The following is a 25970-nucleotide window of genomic DNA, read 5'->3' as shown; positions in this document are numbered from 1 at the left end:
AAACATTTTCTACACACAAATTCATAATTATAATAAATAATAATTGTTGTTGCTTAAAATTTTAATTAACCCGTATCTTCTGACAAAATAAAATTATTTGCTTGACATTAAATATTCGTTTCTAGTATGCGGTTAAGCTAATAAAACAAAAAAAAAAAAACAAAAAAAAAAAAAATAATATAAAAATTTTACGGTTCACTACCTTTCTATACAAAAAGCCAATTTCATTTCGGAAAGATAAAATTCTTTAACTATGCAGAATGCACTTGATACGCACAAAAAGAAATAATAACTTTAAAATGCAAAAGTTATTTATATCATTATCATTAAATATATTTCTTTTTAAATGTCAATGATATTGTTGGGACGCATAAGGGACAAGGGGTGGAATAATGTATTTACATATGAAAGTGAATAAAAAGATTTGTCAGTAGATAAACTTTTGCTGATGCAGAGAATCAATATGTAATGACATAATGTAAAGCGCACTTTATTAGATTTTTTAAAAAATAACGTTGAATTATAACTTTCAGTAACCTACATTAGAAATCTTAAATCAAATATTACGTACATTGACGTTTAATTAAAAAGTGAATTGCGAAGGTACCAGTATGAGATAAATCGATGTATTTGTGTGCCCAATTGATTTTATTGTTTAATGTATCGTTGTGGGAATGGAGAGGGGCCAACTTTGCTTTACATCTCAGTTTTCCTTCGCATTCGAGGAAAATATCAGGATTCTCTAAAGCCGGTTATAAGCGACACCGCATGTCGCTATTTGCGAATAAATGCCAACTTAATTAGCAGAATAAATTGTTACTGGAAATTATTAATAATATTTTGTATAAAATATGTACATATATATTGAAAAATACTTGTGACGAATATAATAATCATTATTATTTACAAAATTACCAGCTAATAACAATTCGATAGAATGTTGGAAGTGTTACTTAAATGTTTATATTGAGTTTGTCGAAACGTTTTAGCTCATTTAATTGGATATAATTTGTATATCGGCCAGTTGATCGAAATGATTATTTCTTAAATAAATGTACTATTTTAAAGTGGAAATTTACAGATGAATAAACAATACAATGAGTAAATTGCAGAAATATCCGTATTAGCAGATAAAGTTATTTTGTCTTTGTTCGCTTTCATTTACTTATTCATATTTTATAATTGATATTATATTATATTATTCTATATAGAAATGTCAGGAATGCAGTGTTGAAAAAATTATTTTAATATAATTCTAATATTAAAAATCGATAATAATTTACCTTAAAATTATGTAAATTAGTAATATAAAATACGAAGTATTTTAAAATTAGACGGAGAATAATAATAACAATAACAATAACAACAACAACAATAACAACAACAACAATAATAATAACAACAATAACAATAACAATAACAATAACAATAACAATAACAATAATAATAATAATAATAATAATAATAATAATAATAATAATAAATACAACAATTAATATTAATAATTGAGGCGTTATTAAAACTAGCTTTAATATCCGAATAAAATAAGTAACAAACTGTTATCGTATGATTATAAATTAAATAGTAATTGCTTATCGAGACTGAAATGTGCGCCGAGGTAAGTAATGGTGTCCTTGCGCTAAAATAACCCTTAAAACCAAAGGAATAATAACTTTGAGCAAAACGGACGGAGACTTTCAATAAGCCACTGTTCATTGAAAAGTCGATCTTACCGACGTCCTTAAAGCTCGCACACGCGCACACAAAAACAGACACGCGCGCATTATCCTAATGGAAGCAGTCGACTTTCGTTGTTTTAGTCTTCCCGCAGCGGGTAAAATGCGCATATAATAAGCGAGTGAATCGATATTTAGAGATACGCAAGGCGAAAGAAAAGCCGACAACGCCCTTGCGCCTCCGCGCGAGATGCACTTTTAATTTAAATAAATAACGTGCTTGCACGCGCGCGCGCTTGTCTCCCGTTTATAAAGTGAGTTATGGATGTTATTGAAATGCTCAGACTTGGCAATGACCCCAATCACGGCGTGCTACCGATCTAGATTACCGTTCTTGAGAAGGAAGAGAGAAAGGTGCTGCCCGACGTCGTTGCCGGCAGAGTCCAGGTCGTCGTGCCTCCACTACTCGGTGCGCCTGCCATCTCGCATTTTCCTTCTCACGAATTGTGGGAGTCGTCGTGGGCTCGAATACGTGATGCGCGATACCGGGAAATGACGCACTTTATAGTTAAATGCTTTTTCAACGTTCGACTGCGTCTTAAACTACTTTTTGTGCGACGAGGTTAATAGAGCAGTCACTGATATTTTGCTGTTTCGCGGGATCTGCACGATTATAAATTGACCATTGAGCTGTTATAAGGTGTATCCGGGCACGTTATTATATGAATATTGACAGACGGTCCTCTTAATTATGAGATTGGGAGGCTGGGACGATTTTAAGCATTATAAGTCTAATTGGTTATTGGTCATTTTTCGTCACTAAGGTCAATTGGGATTTGATCGTCGAATTGCCGCTGATTGATTATACAATTCGATTTCAATCAATTTCTGAGGATTATCGTTTGTAAATATTGTGGTTCGACTTGTTATACTTAATTTAAGAAAGTCCTCGAGTTCTTTTAATATAATTAAATATCAAGATATGTTCCGTGCTTACGATTTATCGATATGTTGTAGAATTTTATAAACTCGAATAAATTCGAAATAATTGAGAATACGAAATAATCTATATCTTGAATCTATGTATTGAACTTTCACAAATTTAACAACAACAACAACAACAACAACAACAACGAGAAAAAAAATGTATGTAAATTCCAGAAACAATTAATAAAATTAATTAAAGTTAACGAATAGTAAAAAAAAAAAAAAAAAAAAAAAAATTAAACAAATACATTAATTTTTCAAATTTACATCTTCATATACTCGATTTATAAAATATCACTCGGTATTATTATTGTTATTTTTCATTATTACTATATATCATTAAAGGTGCTGCTACAATTTTTACTTAGTAATTTAAAAAATATATTTCTTTGCATAACGCTCTTCTTTATGTATTATAAATACTTACATTATTTTCGATATATTTGTATGCTAGATTATACAGAGTATGTTGAATTATCTTTATTATAACATAACTGTTATTTCAAAAAGTAGGACTCATTTAAAAATCGTAAACACGTGATTCATTATTTTATATATAAAATTGGCTTTCGGAATTTTATTTACATCCACAACAGTACCCATGAGAAATTCCTTTTATTAGTCAATTTATTTTATCATCATCTAAATCATTAATATGTATCGACGAGATTATTCTTATTTATTAATTAAACGGAAAATTCTAGCAGCATATAGAATTATCGGATTAGCTTAAATATTAACTTATGATTTATAAACAAACAACAGATTTTTTCATTAAAATAAAAAAAATCTTCAAAGTTCATTTTCAATCATTATTTGTCATTGTTTATTAAATTTTTTTAACTACGCTTATAAATTCGCTATCAATAATTAAATAAACAATTATATCATGTTTTTTTTTCTTCTTTTAATAAAAATTCCTATTCCTATCGTGTATAATAACACTTTTGTGCAACGGACTAACTACTAACTACTGTAATGGGTTTTACCTTTAATAGACTTAATTTCATATATTTAATAACAAATTGTATACAATCTAAAAACTTAATTTATATATAATATTTTTTTTCTATTTTGTTTTTGTTTTTATCAAATATATATTCCATATTTACGTTAATGTGTGTCGTAGGATGTACGTATACGGTAAATGGAGTATGATAATACGATGAAAAAAAAAACAAAAAAACAAGTTTTTATTCGACGCGATAATATGTTTATTTCTTGTTTGAGTAACATTATTATGGTAACATAATTAAGTGTGTTACGCGCATATGCATTTTAGATATATTTCTCTTACGTATAAATAGAAAAAGAAAGTTAATACTTTTAATTTTAAAGATACATAAAATGGCTTTGCTTATAATAAATATGCTAATAAGACAATGGCTGTTTAAATATTTGAGAAACTTTATAATAAAAAAAAAAAAAAAAAAACTCGCTTTAATCATGTCTCATCTTATTAATAATTTTTTTCCAATTAACCTATTATTATTGAATACTAATTATTCGTTAATTCACTAAGCGAACTACGTTAAAATGAAGTAATAGTTAAAAGCAATTTATCTTATTTGATTGCTTTAATAGTATTAAAATCCAAGCAGTGATGTATTTGGCTTTAATAAGCTCTAAAATGGAATGATGTTAGAAGAAAATTATGCAGCAAAACGTTACTTTTCGGTAAAACAGTGTTCCTTTGAATTTCTTTTGGAGGTCACATTATTTTTTATTCTCTGAAAGGCTTAGATAAGAATAAAAGTGATTCCGAGGAAGAAAACTCGCTTTAAAAGCATAGCATTAATCTGAAATGAAATGTTCAAATTTGAATAAATTTTAAGTGGAAAATCGTTGCCAGATTGTTTATAGATCTTAAAGAATGTACATTAGGTTCTTTCTTTCATTCATAAAATGAAACTTTCTTTTGTGGGGAAATCCGTTAATAAGATGACTTAATTGTTTATATCATTCGTTTGAATGCGTATAAGTTCCGGTATGGAATTGTAGATACTGTATCATAAATAACAATAATAATAATAATAATAATAATAATAATAATAATAATAACAATAATAATAATAACAATAATAATAATAACAATAATAATAATAACAATAATAATAATAACAATAATAATAATAACAATAATAATAATAACAATAATAATAATAACAATAATAATAATAACAATAATAATAATAACAATAATAATAATAACAATAATAATAATAACAATAATAATAATAATAGTAATAATAATAATAATAATAATAATAATAAAAAACAAAAACAAAACAAAAAAAACTAAGCAAATCTCTCATTAATATGATTGATTGTTAAACAATTGAAGTGAAATGCGATATTTAAATTGTGTTTTTTATTTCAATGATTTCATTTCCAATTTGCCCTCTCGCGCGCGCACCCACAAACACGCATTCACGCAACGAAGGCACACGTGCACACGTGCACACAGGCATACATACCCAGATACAAAAACATTGCGCTTCTCATCTGGAATGAGATTAGCTAGAGTGGTTGAGAGTAACGGTGGCGGTAGCACACACAATGCACTTTCGAAAGTTACCAAAGCTATTAGGTGCCGCGGTTGTTTAAAGTATTTTTAGAGAAAGCATTCATGAGAGGGCGTTTTTTTTTCTTATTGTGAAATTATCCATTATTGTGCGGTTTTGTTTATGTTTAGTGTCATGTAGCCGTATTATATTTCTTTGGCTAATAATACGAACGAAGTGAACGAATCCCGCGTTATGAAATTGAACGTCCCAGGGCTTTGAATGATTTTGCTTTACAAACGCAAGTTTATCGTTTGAATAATCACTTATTCGAATATTAATATTTAAAATGTCTGCATAATCAATTAAAAGATTATGCGAACTTTTTTATCTCTAAAAAAAACCATTTGCTTGTTATTCAAAAAATAGTGGTGAACTTTTGCCACGTAATTCAGTAATTTCTAGAAGAAGAAATGGAGATAAAAAAAAACAAATACTAATTACAATTGTTTCATTAAATAAGAAAGTTTAATTCGATATATTTGATTAATATTACTTGCAAAAGTTTAAGTACACAATGTGCTATGTCATTTATCAAAATTTTTAGCAATTAACGTTTTTATTATACACTTTCAATTTTCCATAGACTTCGATTTTATTCAATTTTTGAGTTTTGAGAAAACAAAGTTATTGGCATCCTTGTCTTTAGTTAATAAATAAAACAACAACGGCACAAGGCACAGATCAATGTTTACACATATTGTAACGAACCGCCTTTAAACCTCATTATTATAGTTTTACGGTAATGGATTTTAATGTTTGCATCTGACAAATAAAATTCAATGGCTAATTAGATCGGTCGAATTGAAATTTCCTTATTTAACAAAGAATCGTCGATCATGCTAATAATTCAATACTTGCTCTCATTCGACCAAATAATCGAATCGTGCAATTGGTGTTAATAGCATTGTGGGGTGTGGTTGGGGAGGGCCGGAGAGGGGGGTGGGGTGGAGTGGAGAGCATCGATTTTAACCAACAAGCTCGCACTTTGAATCATGCAAGTTGTTTGCTGCGCCTACAGCAGTTACAACTACTCATATTAGGTGCCATGTATCGTTGTATGAAGAGAGAAAGACGATGGAAAGTCATCGGATTATGGAATGAAGTGAAGAGGTTGTATGTAACACATCGATAAGATGTCGTGGGTGTGGCGTTATTTCATTGGTTTATGAGAAAGAGGTGCGCGTGAGCGCGTGTTTTTTCGAGTGTGACGCGAAAATAGGTTGATAAACAAGTGAGTCACCGAGGAGTGCGCAACAACACTAGAGCAAAGTCGTGGGGAGTACGATAGTTATCGCTTCGGCCGAGCGGCTTACTGTTATTTTCATCGGTCGTCCGTGGCAAATGATGGTCGGCGCCAATCCGAATTAACGGTATCAGACCGCGCAAATTCACTTACCCGCGTGTGACGAACGACGCAGGCGCGGAATGGTCGTCGTGGAATGGAAAAAAAAAGGTGATTCGATCCCCCCCCCCCCTTTGCCCGTACCCCTGCCCCCCCCTCCCCCCACCCCCCCCCCTATCCCTACCCCTCCCCCCACCCCCGAATGGTGTCCGTGGAAAGGAAAAAAAAAGGGGATTCGACCCCCCCCCCCCCATTGCCCGTACCCCTGCCCCACCCTACCCCTACCCCTACCCCTATCCCTACCCCTACCCCTACCCCTACCCCCTCTCCACCGACGACCAATTTCGTGAGGGGAGGGATTCGGAGGGTGGGAGGGAAAAGCACATACCAGGACGGCTGAGCACGTGTACGCGGGGCAAAAGAGCTGACGAAAGAAGAGAAATCATTAGGATATTGAAAGTTCGTGGGACTGAGTCAGCCCGCGGGCAACGGCTCTTTTCCCTCTTCCTCTTTCCTCTTCGTTCGACTATTTTATAGGTTGCTGGGGTGTGACGTCATTGGAAAAATCGGAGATTGGTCGGCGAATGCACGCGTGCGACTCACGTCGGTCGACGACCCCCGCTCCCGAGACGTAAATGCACCGCGACAAGTCGCTTCTTCTTTCTTTACGAGGATCCCAGCGACGTTTTATCGCGTTTGTTTTACCCCGCGAAGCTCCCTCCAACTGTCGCGGCTAACGTTCCATGGGATTCCTTGCCGCTGGAAAATCCATTCGCTATAGAATGCTTCTACCCCACCGCCGCCACCGCCGCCGTCCCACCCCACCCTACCGACCCCACCCCACCTCACTCCACTCCACTCCACTCCACTCCACTGCGACCCATCCACGCCCAACCCTGGAATCCTTTGATCTGCGCTGTGTGTCGGCCGTCGTTGGCCATCGGCTCTTGTCATTCGGCTTGTCATTCCCATTCCTTGTCCTTACTACTTGCGATTTTGACCTTCTTTTGCGTATTTGTGAGTGTACCGAGCGCAGCTCCTCCCTTACCTTATACCAAACCCTCAAAGTTTCATGCCATCATGATGTCGATGCGATGTCTGGTCGCTCTTCGGACATGGCCTTTTTTTTCTATTGTTTTCATTTTTCTGGACATTGGTCGACTTAATTAACTTTCACGAACGACGTTCATTCAATGGAAATAAACTTTTTACACTTTCCTCGCACGTTATTCAGTGAAAACTAAAATCGATCTTAATAATTATCCATCTATATCGTGCTTATAATTTAATTCCCGCAAGAAATATAATATTCTAATATCATATTTCGCTTGATTATATAAATTATTTTGTTATAAACTGACATGGAATTAGGGAACAAGACGTTAGCCTTATTGATATCGTATGATTCTCAGTTCCATAAATTTTTGATACATTTTTCGACACCATTGAAACGGCACTTTACAATAAGAATTTATAATAAGATAGATTGACAGATATGAAAGTATTATATGATAATTTCGTGATTAGTCTCAATCAATTAAATACTAATTATATCGTCATAAAGAGATCGGTATAATCAGAAATTATTTGATAATATTTTAAATAATTTTCCAAACTCTATACAAACAATCACCCACCAGAAAACAAGAAAACTATGAATACTCGGATTCTCAATTTCTGTATTCTCAAGGGACATTAATTCACAGTACTATCACGTTAATAATTATTTCACATACGTAATACTTAACCTTCTAATTCTCGGTCAACATGCTTTCTATACAGCTAAAACGAGCCACAATTTGCACATTGTCTTGAATTTCTAATGATCAAGGATAGCTATTTATTCGCTTCATTTCAATTACAAAAGAAAAGATTAATTTTTCTATTGAAAAAAATTACCTCATATCATACATTTAATGATAAACAATGCGATTATAACATTATTTTGTTTTTTTTTTAATAAAACCAATTGACTATTTTTATCGTTCTGCTTTATATATATAATAATAAACTTATTGAATTCCTTGTTATTATAAATCTTTGTCATAAATATATTGCAATAATATGAATAAACACACACACAAACACATACACACACACGCAAACATATATATATATTTCGAAATTATTATTTGATTTCTTATACGAATAGTAAATCGTTTATTAAGGAATCGTTTATTGTTCCTTTATATTATAATTTGTAGAAGAATTCAAGTTGACGAGTATCGAGTACTTTGGATAGAAAATCACGTGGTGGAGGTCCGAGTTACCCCAATTTGATCTTTCCATTTGTTTAATGGAGGCGCATCATTGCCGAGCGACAATAGTGCGAATAAAATAATTAATTATACGAGGGAGAGATTCTCATGGCGCGATTTAAGCTTTGAACTGCTACCGATTCGGATTAGGCGCTATTTACTACAAAAACATATTTAGAATACAATAACTTTTTTACTCATAATTAATTTGACATTGAGAGTATTATGATTTAATGTTGGTCTTACCTGTTACCGATATAGAGGAGTAAATTATCATTATTACGAATAATATTATTCATAATAATTATATTGTAATAATGATCGAAGCGATTTGTTTCGGTTTCGAATGCTCGTTTGTTGTTAAATTCGTCGATGGAGAAGGACAAGCCCAGAAGGGATGGAGCGCCCAAGAGGGAGCGGGGATAGGTTGGGAAGGGGTAATATTCTCTTTGGTTACGTCTCGAAACCCCATCACATGAGGACAATTCGGATTCGAAGGCGTGGTCATAGATGATAAAAGACTTGTGGTGGAGGATTGTGACTGAAATTTTAAGACCAAGGTCAAGAACTACGTCGAGTGTAGTTCGCTATTTACCCTCGATCGGATCTTCTTTGCTTACTCAACGTCCTTAGAATGCGGAACGATGCTGAGATATGATGTTCTTTCGGGTCAAGTTCAAACCACCGCTAATCGCAGAAGCCAATCTCTTACATGTTAAAATATTTTCGACCATATCTAATAGAATAATGATTATTCTTCTTTTTCCTTTCTCACTCTCTCACTCACTAACTCTCTCACTCTCACACTCTCACACTCTCTCACTCTCAATGTCTTCTTATCTCCATTTATTCTTCTTCATCCTCTTTACCATCCATCCTACCATCCTCCTCCACCTCCTCTTCCTCTTCTTCTTCCTCTTCTCCGTCCTCTCCTCTGCCCCTTTGTATGTCCCATCCCCCATCCCATACCATCCCCCATCCCCCATCCCATCCCATCCCATCCCATCCCTCCCTCACACGCACGAACGCACGCACGCACGCACACGAGCGCGCATAACCTCTCTCTATCTCTCTCTATCTCTCTCTATCTCTCTCTCTCTCTCTCTCTCTCTCTCTCTCTCTCTCTATATATATATATATATCTATCTATCTATCTATCTCTGTCTTCCTTTTCTTCTTAATTATGCCGTGATTCATTTCGCAGATTCAGTCTTTCGAGTGCTTTTCAATTAATCGAAACAGGTATTCACCTTCTTCGACAGTATTTATCATATATTTATGCGTGACATAAAACCTTGCCATTTTTTCTGAAATCTATGTAAATCTGCTGTAGAATCAACCTTGACCTTTATAGCGACTACCACATGTAACATTATTTTATTAAATACTGCCTCTCCACATAAACATACTGCTCGACTGGACTAAACTACGCGCTGTAAATTATTTCAATGTCTATCTCTAAATGCATTTTAATTACTAATCATTTCGCTATTGTTAGTTCATTTTACCCTCATCTCCACATGTTATGTAAGTTTAGTTATTTTACTTCTTTGCTATAAAATTCAGATCAAGTTAGAATAATGTGAGGACTTTGATTAATTTATCCATCTATTGCAACACCATACGCGCATATTATTATTTTTCTGTTTTTACAAAAATTTTTGTTTTCTTTTAATAATATAAAAATCTATTATAAAATATATTAGTTACAAATTTTGTAATACCGATTTGCTTATGAATTAGGTTATCCTAGAATATTACAGTCTATTATATTAATTTTTAAATTTTGCATCTATTTGTAACCGTTGTCTTATGCCTTTAATATTACAAATATATTAGCCATTGCTAAACTAAATTAGTCTTTTAAGCTAAAAAAGATTATGCTGCAATTTCATCATAAATTAATTCTATATGCTTATATATTTCACAAAGTTACATAATTCACGTCAAAGAACCTTACATTTTATTTGCATAATTGTATAATAGTATCCAATTCTATTTGATAATATCTAATCATCACTATAATACCTTGTTTAATCTTGAAATACTTTTTCTTCAGAAAATGATGACATTCAAAATAGAATAGAATATATATATATATATATATATATAGAAATGAATCGTGTAAATGAAGAAAGATTATTATATTTGTAGCAGTTAATTTTTATTGTTTTGTTTATGGTTTAATTCAGCGATTGACGGTAATAATGATAATAATAATAATAATAATGATAATAATAATAATAATAATGATGATGATGATGATGATGATGATGATGATGATGATGATGATGATGATGATGATGATGATGATGATGATGATGATGATGATGATGATGATGACGACGATGATGATGATGATGATGATGATGATAATAATAATAATCAAGCATCAGCTATATGCATTAGTGAACTGCAATATCATGTATAAGTAAAATTTATTTATCATAGTTTATTTTGCTTATTAAATTTATGTAACATCAAACACAAACCTTCGCTTTATTTATTTAAACATTTTGTATTGGGAAACAGCTTATTATTATAACACTAATGTTCTTCTTTCCATTAATGTTTTCATACAGAAGAATGTCTATTACTTTATAATTTTCTCCTGACAATCATTATCATTTTTAAATTTAAAATATGAGTGTGATATTTTATTAATAACTGTAAAAAATTTATTGATCCATCAAATGAAAATTTGGATTTTAAATATCCAAAATTTTCAGTAATTTTATCTTTATAACACGTGACTAGTAGTGAAACATCATTCCAACTACTGAAATCTCTTGTATTTTTCTTTTATTGCTTGGAATGGTGATCAAATTTAGTAAATTTCCATAAATTCCTAATTTTTATGTAGTGAATGGATTTTTGAAACCAATGCTATTAATTAAAGTATTTTTTTTTTATCTGACACGAGATAAAGATAATTTGCTACTACATATTTAAGTCATGAATGTTTTATAGTAAAATATGATAGTATCTAATTGATGAACTTAGTTTCTCACATAACTTGTAGTATTTTTTAATTTATTCAGGAGCTCCCTAAATTATATAAATTATTATTCATAAAAACGTGTGCTTAGCTAAATACATCTATTCCATTCATATCTTTTCGTTTAATAAATTACTAGAGCCTCAACATCACACTTAGTACGTCTTGAAATATACCTATACTTATTTATTTTAAATTCCAATTTATTCATACTTTTTACATTGTTGTTGTATCATGTATCTGTGCATGTATAGGTTTTATTTTACCTCTGGTGTATTTATCCGATAGAAGATTATCATCCTAGCAGTATTATACAAACAAATATCATATTTTAAGTCCTGTGTACTTATAATACTCTACACTACAAATTCCTACTCATTTGTAACTGTCATTTACTTTTAATTTTAAATGCTTAGTCTCTTAATGCTTAAGCATTTGCAATGAACAGAATAAAGATATAAAGTATTGGCAAACTTATGAATGATACGGTTTTTGTATTTCCTTCATAAATATAGTTATCGCAGAAGGAAAAGGATTTTGAAAAAATTGTGATGAAAAAAAAACAACGAAAAATCCAATATTTGTTATATGCATAATTAGTATAACCGTTGCCATAAATACTGTAGATGAAAATATTTTTATATCGATAATTATTCAATAAATTCATTAATTTACACAGTTAATTAGGTAGAATTTTTATTACACGGTTAATACGAATGAAAGCGAATATTACGCAAATAGAATAGTGTTACTGTTTATTGTTAAATAATTTAATAATAACAGTCTAGACAAGTATTATACTTTTTTTTTTTTTAAATAATGGAGTTAGAGAATTGTTTAAATTTATTTTTAATTCTGTAAAAAAATTTCAAATATCATTATGCAAAATTTTAATGTTTGAATTATAGAAAAATTTATAGAATAATTTATAACGATTGTAAACGATAGTTATGAAAATTTGAAGGAAATGGTAATTTTTTATTTTTTTTTATTTATTTATTATTTTTTTTTTTTTTAAATAATTGTTCTTAGGCAATTATATCTTTCTTTATATTCTACAAAATTATGTGGGAAAGTTAATACTGCACACCCCTTTTACTTAGAACCGTTTATAAATATATTCTTCGCACGATAGTTGGGTGGTGAAAGTATCAATTGCCCGTCTTATTGCCTTCGAGAATTGCTCAAGAATAATTTATTCTTATTGAGATTATTTAAAAATCTGATTAGGGAGATATGTTTGACGGCATTGGTAATTAAATCGATTGCTTTGAAATAAGTTCAAGTATTTTTGCAAGACTATGTAAGGTAAATATAAAATATTTCTTGATATTTTATCTACAATAATTAATGAAAATATCTTTATATATAAGGTTGAAATTGTTTAGATTTTTGAAAATTGACACTGCGATACCTATAGTTTTTAATGTAGAATGACGTTTATAGAAATTTCACACATTGGAAGTTTACAGTTTATAGAAAGGTTTGATTGATCGGTATCATACATTAGATTACAAAATATATTTTATTTATCAAAAATTTGATAATAAAAAACTATGGTTTTCCAGGCAATTAGCTGAAATTGAATGTGTGCAAATTTTTTTTTTTTTTTTTTTTTTTTTTTTTTTTTTTTTTAGGTATTATGCAACCCGTATAACCCTTTCGTTAAAACGACAGAAGGATTTATTAGAATGAGTCTCGTTATGGATTTAGGTCTTAGTCTTGGTCAGAAATAAGCCTAAAGTGTTAAATAAATAAATATGTGCGCGCGTGTGTGATAAGAATAGAATTTTAAATTTATATTATTTTAATGTTTGATTAATAATTAATTCTTTTATATTTTATAAAGAATAATGGGCTAAATACATAATGCAACCAACTGCTACTAAAACTAGGGATTGAATACGGAAGGTGCAAATATAGGTTAACGGAACAGTAGTAACCTTGAGTTGTAGACGAAAAAGAGATAGCGCATTGGTTGATTAATACGGAATGAAAGAAAGAGTTGTCGTGGAAAATGGGGCAAATTATAAATTCCTTTAAATAATCATAAATCTATATATTATAATTATTATAATTATATATACATATATGTATATATATATATTTTTGCATATTTGCTTTTTGCGCTAATTGGTGGCTTAAGTAATGAATTTGAATTTTACTTCAATTTCACCTCTCCTTGCCTATCTTGAGATTAAGGAATTTAACGATAACAAACTAATAAGTTTTGGCTTATAATTAAGATAAAAACAAAAACAAAACAAAAAGACAAAACAAAAAACAAAGAAAACCAAAAGAAAAAAGAAAAATAATAGAGATGAGTAAAATTTCAAGGAATTGAACCAAAGCCGCGCTTAAATCGTGTCAGTATATCGCTTTTACTTTTACGACCTTTATTTGCTTCTAATATTAAGGACGTATCGAGGTCCTGCATATTCCCTTTCTTCAAAATGATTATTGCGTGACGGAATGCAGACGTAACCTACTTTTAATACGTAAAATGTAAAAAAATTATGGTGCATCAGCCCTTGACCCTTTTGCCGAACGCAAAGAAGCACTCATTCGAATATAAACAAGAGCAGTTGGGAAGTGGTAGAGGTATTTTTTTCTTTTTATTTATTAATTTTTCTTCATCTTCTTTTTCTTCATCTTCTTCTTCTTCTTCTTCTTCTGCTTCATCATCATCATCATCTTCTTCTTCCTCTTCTTCTTCTTCTTCTTCTTCTTCTTCTTCTTCTTCTTCTTCTTCTTCTTCTTCTTCTTCTTCTTCTTCTTCTTCTTCTTCTTATTCATCTTCTTTTTTTATTTCGCATTCACGGAATTCGCGCCAAAAGAATAAAAATCCTATATGTATCATGAGTATTAAGATACTTAATTTCAATTGCTAACAATGCCGAGGATTGGCGAAAAGTGACGCAATAAATTGAATGCGATAAATTTTCTCGCTCGCACCATCATTCTTAATAAGTGTGTCACGTTTGCGATTTCGATTTTACAATATAGCTTTCTCGTATAAAAGTGAAAATTTCACGATCCTCGACGAGTTATCCGCGCGTAGTAACTGATCGAAAAGCCGCGCCGCTGTTAAAGAGAAAAAGGGGGCGGTGATGTCGGTGGTGGCGGCGGTGGTGTCGTTGGGGGAGAGAAACCGAGAGAGAGAGAGAGAGAGAGAGAGAGAGAGAGAGAGAGAGGGAGCGAGGGAGCGATTTTGGGGAGTGGGAGGGCGATTGGGGGGAGGGGGGTGACGCGGTGGCACGAGGAGGAGGTGGAGGTGGTGGGGGAGGGATGCCGCTTGCTCTCTCGCGTGTGTATAAACTTTTGTCCAGCGGACAAACTCGGTACATGTCAGCTGAAAATTGCTATCGGACCGGTTACTCTTAATTTCCGCCGAGGTTGGCATTCTCGAGTGGCCAGGTGCCGGGGCTGGGGCTGGGCTTAGCGCGGGTAACAAGTATAAATAATAAGAAAGCCGAGGGGGCTGACGTACCGAGCACTATATGTGTGCGCATGTAACACGGCCGGTTGCTGACGACTGGTCGCGGCGAGTAGTCGATCGGGAGCAGGAAGCGAAACGAGCCCGTGTAATAGCCTCCTTTATAGTCGAATTAACCACGAGAGACTCAGACTCCCCGGCTACTTCTTGGAATTCGATTATCCGCGCATGCGTGACGGCGAGCAAGAGCTCGCGCATCCGTATGAGGCGCCAAGTCCTTTTCGTTTGCGCAAGCTTCGCGCGATAGCGATGGGGAATCTCGAGTCCGCGAGATTTAGCGAATAACTTGGGTGACGGCGACGAGTGCCCGACGCGCCCCACACGGCTAAACTTAGCGCTGCCGAGGCACCGGGGGGTGCTACCATTTAAATTGAAATTCTGTGCGTTTTAGAGTGATCGTAAAGCGGCTGCATGCAATATCAGCACATTCTGAATTGGGCCACAAAGGACCTCTGCTGCTTTATGCGACTTGCAGCCTACGCACATTTATCGCGTGGTAATATGTTTAAGCAGTCAAAGGGAGCAGTCAAAGGGGTTATTTTTGAAACTTGGTCTCCTCGTTTATATCTTAGTCAATGTGGTGTGGCCGGTTGTTTCGTTCGATCTATTAGGATAGATTGTGCTTTAAAGTATAAATTATAATGGTGTGAATGGTATGATTTCTCTAGGAAAGCTGTAAATTTATGAACGACCGATCCAGATCTTTTTTTTTTTTTTTTTTTTTTTTTTTTTTTTTTTATTATCCTGACGCCATAATGGATTTCAATAACATCTCGCTTGATATTTATAACGCATATGCATAGCAATTATATTGGTACCTGCCGAATACAAACAACAAAAATCTGCAACATTTTTGTTGCAAAACATGCAATAGTATAAAACACAATGACTATTATTTATTTAGCAATTTTATTATATTATTATTTTTTAAGATTAAAAAAAAATCTAATATATCATGGTTTAATTTGCCTCAATTTATATTTAACTATTTACATTTTAATATAATAGTTATCGGACGTTCAATCTGGCATTATGTGAAATAAAATTTAAACAAAAAGAAAAAAAAGGAAAAAAAAAAAAATTGAAATAAAGAAGAAATATTAACGTTAAATATTCTGCATAAGTTTCAAAGTCTTAATTCATACTTCAATAAAAGAAATATATATATATATATATATATATATATATATATATAAAATATTTTATAATATTGTTTATAACATAATTCTTAAGAACGTATTAAATGGTAAATATTAAAATTTATGGTTACCTTAATAATTAATTTGACATTGAGAGTATTATGATTTAATGTTGGTCTTACCTGTTACCGATATAGAGGAGTAAATTATCATTATTACGAATAATATTATTCATAATAATTATATTGTAATAATGATCGAAGCGATTTGTTTCGGTTTCGAATGCTCGTTTGTTGTTAAATTCGTCGATGGAGAAGGACAAGCCCAGAAGGGATGGAGCGCCCAAGAGGGAGCGGGGATAGGTTGGGAAGGGGTAATATTCTCTTTGGTTACGTCTCGAAACCCCATCACATGAGGACAATTCGGATTCGAAGGCGTGGTCATAGATGATAAAAGACTTGTGGTGGAGGATTGTGACTGAAATTTTAAGACCAAGGTCAAGAACTACGTCGAGTGTAGTTCGCTATTTACCCTCGATCGGATCTTCTTTGCTTACTCAACGTCCTTAGAATGCGGAACGATGCTGAGATATGATGTTCTTTCGGGTCAAGTTCAAACCACCGCTAATCGCAGAAGCCAATCTCTTACATGTTAAAATATTTTCGACCATATCTAATAGAATAATGATTATTCTTCTTTTTCCTTTCTCACTCTCTCACTCACTAACTCTCTCACTCTCACACTCTCACACTCTCTCACTCTCAATGTCTTCTTATCTCCATTTATTCTTCTTCATCCTCTTTACCATCCATCCTACCATCCTCCTCCACCTCCTCTTCCTCTTCTTCTTCCTCTTCTCCGTCCTCTCCTCTGCCCCTTTGTATGTCCCATCCCCCATCCCATACCATCCCCCATCCCCCATCCCATCCCATCCCATCCCATCCCTCCCTCACACGCACGAACGCACGCACGCACGCACACGAGCGCGCATAACCTCTCTCTATCTCTCTCTATCTCTCTCTCTCTCTCTCTCTCTCTCTCTCTCTCTCTCTCTCTCTATATATATATATATATCTATCTATCTATCTATCTCTGTCTTCCTTTTCTTCTTAATTATGCCGTGATTCATTTCGCAGATTCAGTCTTTCGAGTGCTTTTCAATTAATCGAAACAGGTATTCACCTTCTTCGACAGTATTTATCATATATTTATGCGTGACATAAAACCTTGCCATTTTTTCTGAAATCTATGTAAATCTGCTGTAGAATCAACCTTGACCTTTATAGCGACTACCACATGTAACATTATTTTATTAAATACTGCCTCTCCACATAAACATACTGCTCGACTGGACTAAACTACGCGCTGTAAATTATTTCAATGTCTATCTCTAAATGCATTTTAATTACTAATCATTTCGCTATTGTTAGTTCATTTTACCCTCATCTCCACATGTTATGCAAGTTTAATCGTATATGTATATGCATATATATGTATATATATATATATATATATATATCGATATATCGATATTTGTATTTATTTATTGCCCATTTGATGCAGTTTTTAATAGTTTAATCATATTATTATGAGAAACTAAAATAGTTGTTTCACTGTTTTTTAGAAACTATAGAAATGACAATATTTGAATTTGTTTAATATTAATATTACTATTACGTAGATATATTTTAAGTTGCCAAGATTTTCTTATTTATCGACCCAAATTACCAATTTGATTAATACAACATTAATAGTATTTGCCTACTACCAATGTTACATCAATTGTCTTATTTATAATTGACGTTGTGTAAAATTTACATATCTCTTATGTTTTTGAAGCGTTTGTAATTTTTTTAAATAAACCGATAATTCAGTACTTAACTGATAATTATATTGTTGATTTATTGGCCTCGATGTGATTAGCATTGATGATCGTGTGTCTTGTTAATTTGCTTTTCATACACTTATTATGGATACTAATCGTACGAAATTGTATGTATTTATAAATTCAATGAGCGCGAACGTGTAGTAGTAGCTAATGGATAAATATGGATAAAATTTGCTAATGACAAAACTTTTATTATTTCAGCTCTAGCTTTATGCGATTGGTCGGATCTTCAACGTAAGCGGCGATCGATTGCTCGTAGTTTTTGCTCTCCTCGTGGTGGCAGTTCTCAGCAAGAGGAACTATCTCGTGTCGCCGTCGACGAAATGTTACAGCTTCTCAATGTCTTAAGCCACCAAGCGAATGCTCCAATCCTCAAAGGTGAGCGTCCGGTCAAACCTGTAATTCTTACAGCGATCGGCAATATGTTCACTCAATATATGTGCTCTACACGCTTTGGTTATTATGATGAGAAATTTAATCGAGTTGTACGCATCTTCGATGAAATATTTTGGGACATCAACCAAGGTTATGCCGTGGACTTTTTGCCTTGGCTCAAGATTTTTTACACTCGACACATGCATCGTTTGAATAACTGGGCAACTGAGATACGTAGCTTTATTCTCAAACAAATAATTGAGCCTCGCCGCGCGAGCTTGGACTTGGAAAATGGAGTGCCCCGGGACTTCACCGATGCTCTGTTACTTCATCTAGAAAGTACAGAGTCCGAGCTCTCCTGGCAACATATTATTTTCGAATTGGAAGATTTTTTGGGTGGGCACTCGGCAATCGGAAATTTGGTTATGATGATTTTAGCCAATGCAGTTTCGCATACCAATGTCCAGGCGAAGATTCAAGAGGAATGTGACGCCGTCCTAAATCAAAAGTCCAATGTTAATGGTTTGAAGCTGGTTTCGTTAAATGATAGACTGAGCATGCCTTATACGGAGGCTGTAATTTGGGAAACGCTTAGAGTCTCGAGTTCGCCAATTGTGCCGCACGTAGCCACTTGTGAGACGGATATTGGCGGATATCCGATTGCAAAAGATACCGTCATCTTCGTCAACAATTATGATCTGAATTTGGGCGAATCTTATTGGGGACAAGATTGCAAGGAATTTCGGCCGGAGAGATTCTTAAAGCAAGCGGAACAAGATCATACAATGGTTACAAGAGTCATGAGACCCGAGCATTTCGTGCCTTTCTCCACTGGTAAGAGGACCTGCATAGGTCAGAGATTAGTGCAAGGATTCGCATTCATAGTCGTCACAGGACTTTTATCGCGATTCGATATAAGTGCGCCATTTAAAGCGGACATCAAAAGTAAAATACAGCCAAGTTGCGTGGCCGTACCTCCAGATTGCTTTAACCTCGTATTTACACCCAGAAAAACCGTCTCTTCGAACAGTTCTGCACTCTAATGGCCAGCTGACGAAAGGAAATCTTCTTCTTCTTTCACTCTATCTCCGATGCAAGATTAAGGAGATGAATAAATACATTAATGAATCCATCGAATAGACTCGATAGAATAATCTTATCTAAATATATCGGCACTATTTCGTTGTTGTTTAAACGATAATTTTGACAACTTATTATTGGCGAGCAATAAAATAAATAAATAAATAAATAAATAAATAAATAAATAAATAAATAAATAAATAAATAATAATAAAATTGTCAAAATGTGCAGAGTTTAAGAATTCGAGTAGTGCGCGTGTTATTTGCAGATTATCCGACTGTTACTTTTAGCTTTTATCCAAAATTTATAGAATTCAATTTTTTTTCTTCTTTATTTTTTTTTTTCTTCTTCTTTTTTCTTTTCTTTTTAAACCGATACGATGTACGTGCATGTGAGACGGTAGTGAAAGTATTTGTTCTATGAGATTATTACTCTTACGTTATTAATGGAAGTTATTGAAATCTTTTAAGATTAAGATTTTGATTAATTCATTTGATGTAATGATTAGTACGAATGATTTGTCAAATTCTTTTTAGCTGCTTTAACAGCAAATATTTTACCGATATGAAGTATTTATAATAAATGAAAATAATAAATAAATAAAATAAAAAAGATTAAAAAAAAAATAATAATAATAATAATAATAATAAAATAAATGATAATAATAAACAAGGAGGAAAAAATGAATAAATGCATACATTAAATTTAAATTGGGAAGAGAAACACGTTGTTAGAAAATTTAATAATTTACATAAAGTTTAAGAATAAAGTAATTTCAGTTTAGTTCATAATGAATAAATAAATGCAATAAAAACAAAAAACAAAAAACAAAAAACAAAAAAACAAAAAACAAAAAAACAAAAAACAAAAAACAAACACGCAAAAAAAAAAAAAAAAAAAAAAAAAAAACAAAACAAAAAAAACAAAAAAAAAACGTTGAATTTGATATTACAAAATGGATGTTATGTTTTTTGATGATATTAAAAATAGTATCATGATGATATAAATATTTTAAGTTTCTTATAGAGTACAGAAGATCGTTAGGTTTGGTACAAATCATAAAAGGATAAATTCATAGAAATAACTATTATATCATTAAACGACTTACATTATATTGTTACGAGTATTTTGAATTAAATTGAAATATTTCATCTCAATGTATTCAATATTTATACAATAGCGATATATTCTATAAATAAACGAAAGAAATTGATTATATACATAAGTAAATCAATAATAAAACTTTGCTTAGCCTTCCGACGAATTTATCATTAATAAGTGAGGAAAAGGTGGAAGAATCTATTAGATTATCTATTTGCTAACGAAAACAGATGATGACAATGATTCGCCCGACAAGACTGATTGTCATTTTTAGAATTTAAATATGCTTTAATAATTGTTATTATAATTTTAAAAATTTGAGGTTTATATGTAAATATTAAAAATGCCTTATTGGTAGATAAGCATTTTTAATGCTCATGATAACTGTTCTACAAATTCGTTATAATTAATTAATGTTCTCTTAGTTCGTATGCATATATACGCACATACGCACTTGCGTATGTATAAATTTGGAGAAGAATTTTATTTTATTTTTTTTTTTTTTTTTTATTATTTTTATTCCCATATATATTTATATATATATATATATATATATATTTTTTTTTTTTTTTTTTTTTTTTTTTTTACGATACGTATTAAACCTTAAATTTGTATACAATTAGTAACTTTATACTTGATTATATCTTACGAAAAAAAAAAATAAAAATATCTTGTATATATATCCGAATAAAATATTGTCATCGCATTATTATTTTGTAATCATTAGAAATTCACTATTCAATTTGGCACAGAGAAAAGAAAAAAAGTATTTAAGTAAATTAAACGCAATAAATAAATTAGCGATTATGTCAGAAAGACGTAATGTGTCATACGCATGTAATAATTGCTTTCTTTTCTCTGTGCATTAAATACTTATCATCCGAAGATTTTATTTTGCTTTTATTTAAGCAAATGATCGTATGCAATACACATATAAAACGTCGTCCATCATTCGATTGCGTATGTGAAAATTGCGTCTGGCAGTGTTTGTATTACTTTTTGTAAATAAAAAATTTCATTACCTAGGTTATCTAAACATATTTTTATGAATAAAAAGTGCTACTTAACACATGAAATTCCTCGTACTTTTATTATACACAATGTTCCACTATCTCAAGTTACAACGTATTCCGTAATTCTTATTCCATTAAATTCATAATATTTATTTTGTATCGTAAAACTTACATCACAGATAATCGAAATTTTTTCCTTTAAATGCAAACCTGTTTGAGTATGATCACGTCGATTTCTTTTTGTTTTTTTCCCTTTTTTTTTTTTTTATTATTTCTTTTTCATTCTTTTTTATATATATATTTTAATTAAATTTATAAAAAAATAAATTTTTTTTTTTTTTTTTTTTTTTTTTTTTTTTTTTTTACGGTCCAAGCAGGCACACATATTTGCATCCGCAGGATAGGAGACGAGGAGAAGGTGAGCTGAACTGGAAAATGATGATAGACGGTGGGCCCCCGAATTATATATACCTATGCGGCTTCCGAAACAGGTGCAAAGCTTCTCCCTGCCACCGGATCGCATGTTAACTGGCTATGATTATCCAGATTGGATCGAGCTATTGGTCCTGGTTCTCATACATCCTACAAAGGAGACAGATGAGGACCGTTCGTATGATATTCACTCGTACGATTCAGATTTTTCGCCACTTGTATCGTATTTTTATATCATTTGTCCGATTTGTCTTATTTCGAAGGCCGCCATTATTGTTACCTTATTATAATTTTTAATTTTATCAGGGAAGGGCCGGACTAATAATGATCATATCTTATTATTTTCTTTTCCTTCGTCGATCACTAAGATTGTACCAAGATGAATAATTTTAATTTACGTTTGTCGTTAATTTGGAGGCATCTCGCTCATCATTATAAATTTCAATCGGCGAATCATAGTAATTTATCATATTGAATTTCAAATAGTTGGTAGAGTTATAATAATCGGCATGAGCTGCGCGCTTATAAGAAGCAAGGAATAGGCTACTTTAAAACTTGCAAAAGCTTGCACTTGCTCGATATTACTCGGACCAAGTATAATTAATGACCATAAGCTATGCTCTCTTACAACACTCGATTACATTACGAATTATTTATATTTTATCCTTCCATTTGTATGAAGAAAGAAATACAAATGAAAAAAAAAAAAAAATAAATAAAAGAAAAGAAAAGAAAGAAAAATGAAAAATTAAAAAAAAAATTTTAAATAAAATTATTAAAATTATTGATTATACAAGGAATGCAAGCACGTTTTTATTTTGTAAAAATAAATCCATGTTTGTAGAGTAAGGATTAACAAAGGTATCAGAATAATTTATAAAACAACTGTAACTTGTAAAGTAAGGAAATGTTACTGTTAATATTACGTAAATGAATAAATCAAAATATTTCACTTTTGAAGTTAAATTTTTTTTTATTTCTTTTTTTTTTTTTATATTTTTGTTATTTTTATTGCTCTACGAGTTGGAGGTTTGTCGGCTTAGAAATCTAATGCATTTGAAAATGCTTGATGATTCGGTAGCGAATAAATCAAATCGATTATCGTAATTATTAATTTACTAATTATCAGGCTAATTCTTATAATAATGAGAAAACAAACAAAGAGAACTCTAAGGTAGAATATTATAAATAATTTTACATTATATGACTACTAAAAGAAGAAAAAAGTAATTAATAATGCGTTAAATGTAGGTAAAAAGATAAAACAAAACAGAACAAAATAAAACAAAAAATTATGAACAAAGCCAACAACGTGTCTTTTCATAAAATTTTATGTAAAATATTACGATAGAAAGTCGATTACGGATAATAACGGATGACTAACGTGGATAAATAATTTGATTTGACAATTGTTAAATGTCCTGTGGAATTGTGATATCGTAAATAAATGATAAATTGACTATGAAAATTGACTGGAAATTGGATTGAAGATCGACAGGGAAATGAATCGAAAAATAGTTTAAATCTCTCATCGACATGGCGATTTAACAAAAACTTACTGGATGAAATAAAAAAAAAATTTCCTTATTATAATCAACATGTTTCTCATAGGAAATTGCTCGAAGGCTGCTGTTAAAGAATGGAAATTGTGGCAATACAAATAACATAAATAATTACTATCCGAGGCAATTAATAGCTCTGAATTTCTAAAATTCAGTTGAGACGGCGAGTCTGCCAACTGCTGCCTATACTCAAAAAGTACTAAAATGGCACATTTTCGTATAAATATCTTGGGCGTATTTCAATTTTCAAGTAATACGGCCTGACCTTGATATTCCATGTCTAACAAGCAAGCATCGGAATATAAAATTTCTCGTTTCAGAATAGCGTCCTTGAAGAAGATGAAAAAAAAAAAAAAAAAAAAAAATGTAGAGCAGATACTTTCACAGATCTACCCACAAACCGTAAAACGTGTAATATTGTAATGTAAAGTTTCAGACTTTTAAAGGCAGACTTTTTCCACCGAATGTTTTACGTATTTTCCCGGTACTCATTTCACCATTCACTTGTTCCTTTTTCTCAGCATATCCAGTTGATCGAATCAAGAAATTGCCTAGTGCCAATAAAATTCTACTCCTTCGTCGGGATGCGGCAGCCTCGTCCACATCTGTCGTTTCGCTGGCTGGGATCGCGGAATGCGCAATAGCTCGCAACATCGTCGATAAAAGAAGCCAGAATAAAAACAACGCGAAAGAGAGTGAAAAACCTAGCACGAGAGAGTGAGTGAGCGAGAGAGTGGTAAGAAAGGTTGTAGAGGATGAGCACACCCGAGGGAGGGAGAGAGAGAGAGAGAGAGAGAGAGAGAGAGAGAGAGAGAGAGAGAGAGAGGGCAGAGGGAATCCTCCTTTTGAGCTCGTCTGCTTGCCATCATCACGCTTCTCGGTACAGCCATGATCCTTTTTTCCCCCGAGGCCTTTTGTCGCGCTCGACCTTTTGCTCTTACAGCCCCACCGGACATCCTTCGCCTCATCCTCTCTGCCCTTGAATCCTTCTCCTGGCGAGGCTCGCTCTTTGCTCTCGATTTCCTCTTTATTTAGCCTCGCACGCATCAGTCAGCGTGTCTGCCGCAACCGACGATGGTCAGGCCTCGTTTACCCTTTTTCTCTTTTCAGTCAATCGTCGCGCTCGACGTCGTCTTTTTACTGGAGGAGTGCGAAGGGTTCCCTCGCTGCAACTGGTAGAAGGACCGGGAGGGACTCCGTGCTTGCACTGGATAAACAGAGAGGTGGAACAGAGTCCGGCGTAGAAGGGATGGCGATGGGCGAGGAGAAACGAGGAGCTACGAGAATGTGCATCCGCGCTGGAATTTCATTCTTCTTCGTCTGTCTGCTTCTTTCTCGACTGTTGTTTGTTTGTCTGGAGACGGGAGATCCTCATCTGGCCCACTTTTAGATACCGTTTTTATTATGTTGGCGTGTGTACTAACTCATCCCTGTGATTTGCTCCTCGCCTGCTGGTCTGCATTTGTTCATGCAGGAGCGCGGGCGCGCACGGGCACGCACACACCTACGACGTGAGACGAGCTGGAAAAAAAAAAAGTAAAAAAAAAAGTTCTTTCTTGTTCTAGTTCTTTTTTCTATTTTTATTATGATCCGAGTCTTTTTTCTTCTTACGTGCTTTCTCCTCCGTTCGTTGATGATGTAATTAGCGAGAGCGAGCTACTCAACGACAAGGGGCATGACGATGAGGTCCCGACTGGATTTTGCATATACATGCTTATATCCTTCTCCTCCTTTTCTAATGCTCATTTTACTTTTTACATATCTCAGCACATGAGCTTAGCGATGAGAAACTGTTCTAGGATAAACAAGAGGACGCCATTGCAGATGCACAGCAATTTTCCGAAAAATAATTAACAACAATAATTTCTTTATTTTTCCTAAATAAATATTAATATCAATTCTCTTTTCTAAGCTTCATGCTATTATCGAGGGCTTAATGGAAGTAATATTTGTCTCGTTGAAAATTAATTGTCGAACAAAATTTTTAAACAATCGACTAATATAATAAAATTATTATACCCATGCATAGTCATTTCTTTCTCTCTCTCTCTCTCT

The 25970-nt window shown here is 32.7% G+C and overlaps 1 protein-coding gene across 1 annotated transcript in view; it reads left to right on the top strand.

Annotated features, from left to right (window-relative positions):
- The window catches only part of LOC105367829 (cytochrome P450 307a1), a 21843-nt gene extending 2074 nt beyond the window's left edge, over positions 1-19769 (top strand). The window contains exon 2 of the mRNA XM_011506646.1: positions 18553-19769. Coding sequence (XP_011504948.1) covers positions 18553-19769 — 1217 coding nt within the window. The remainder of the gene's footprint in view (positions 1-18552) is intronic.
- Positions 19770-25970: the final 6201 nt, after the last annotated feature.

This window comes from Ceratosolen solmsi, unplaced genomic scaffold (assembly GCF_000503995.2).
Source record: "Ceratosolen solmsi marchali unplaced genomic scaffold, CerSol_1.0 scaffold6, whole genome shotgun sequence".
In the NCBI taxonomy this organism is placed as follows: Eukaryota; Metazoa; Arthropoda; class Insecta; order Hymenoptera; family Agaonidae; genus Ceratosolen; species Ceratosolen solmsi.
The sequence above is the reverse complement of the archived record's forward strand: the minus strand, read 5'-3'. Positions and strand labels throughout refer to the sequence as shown.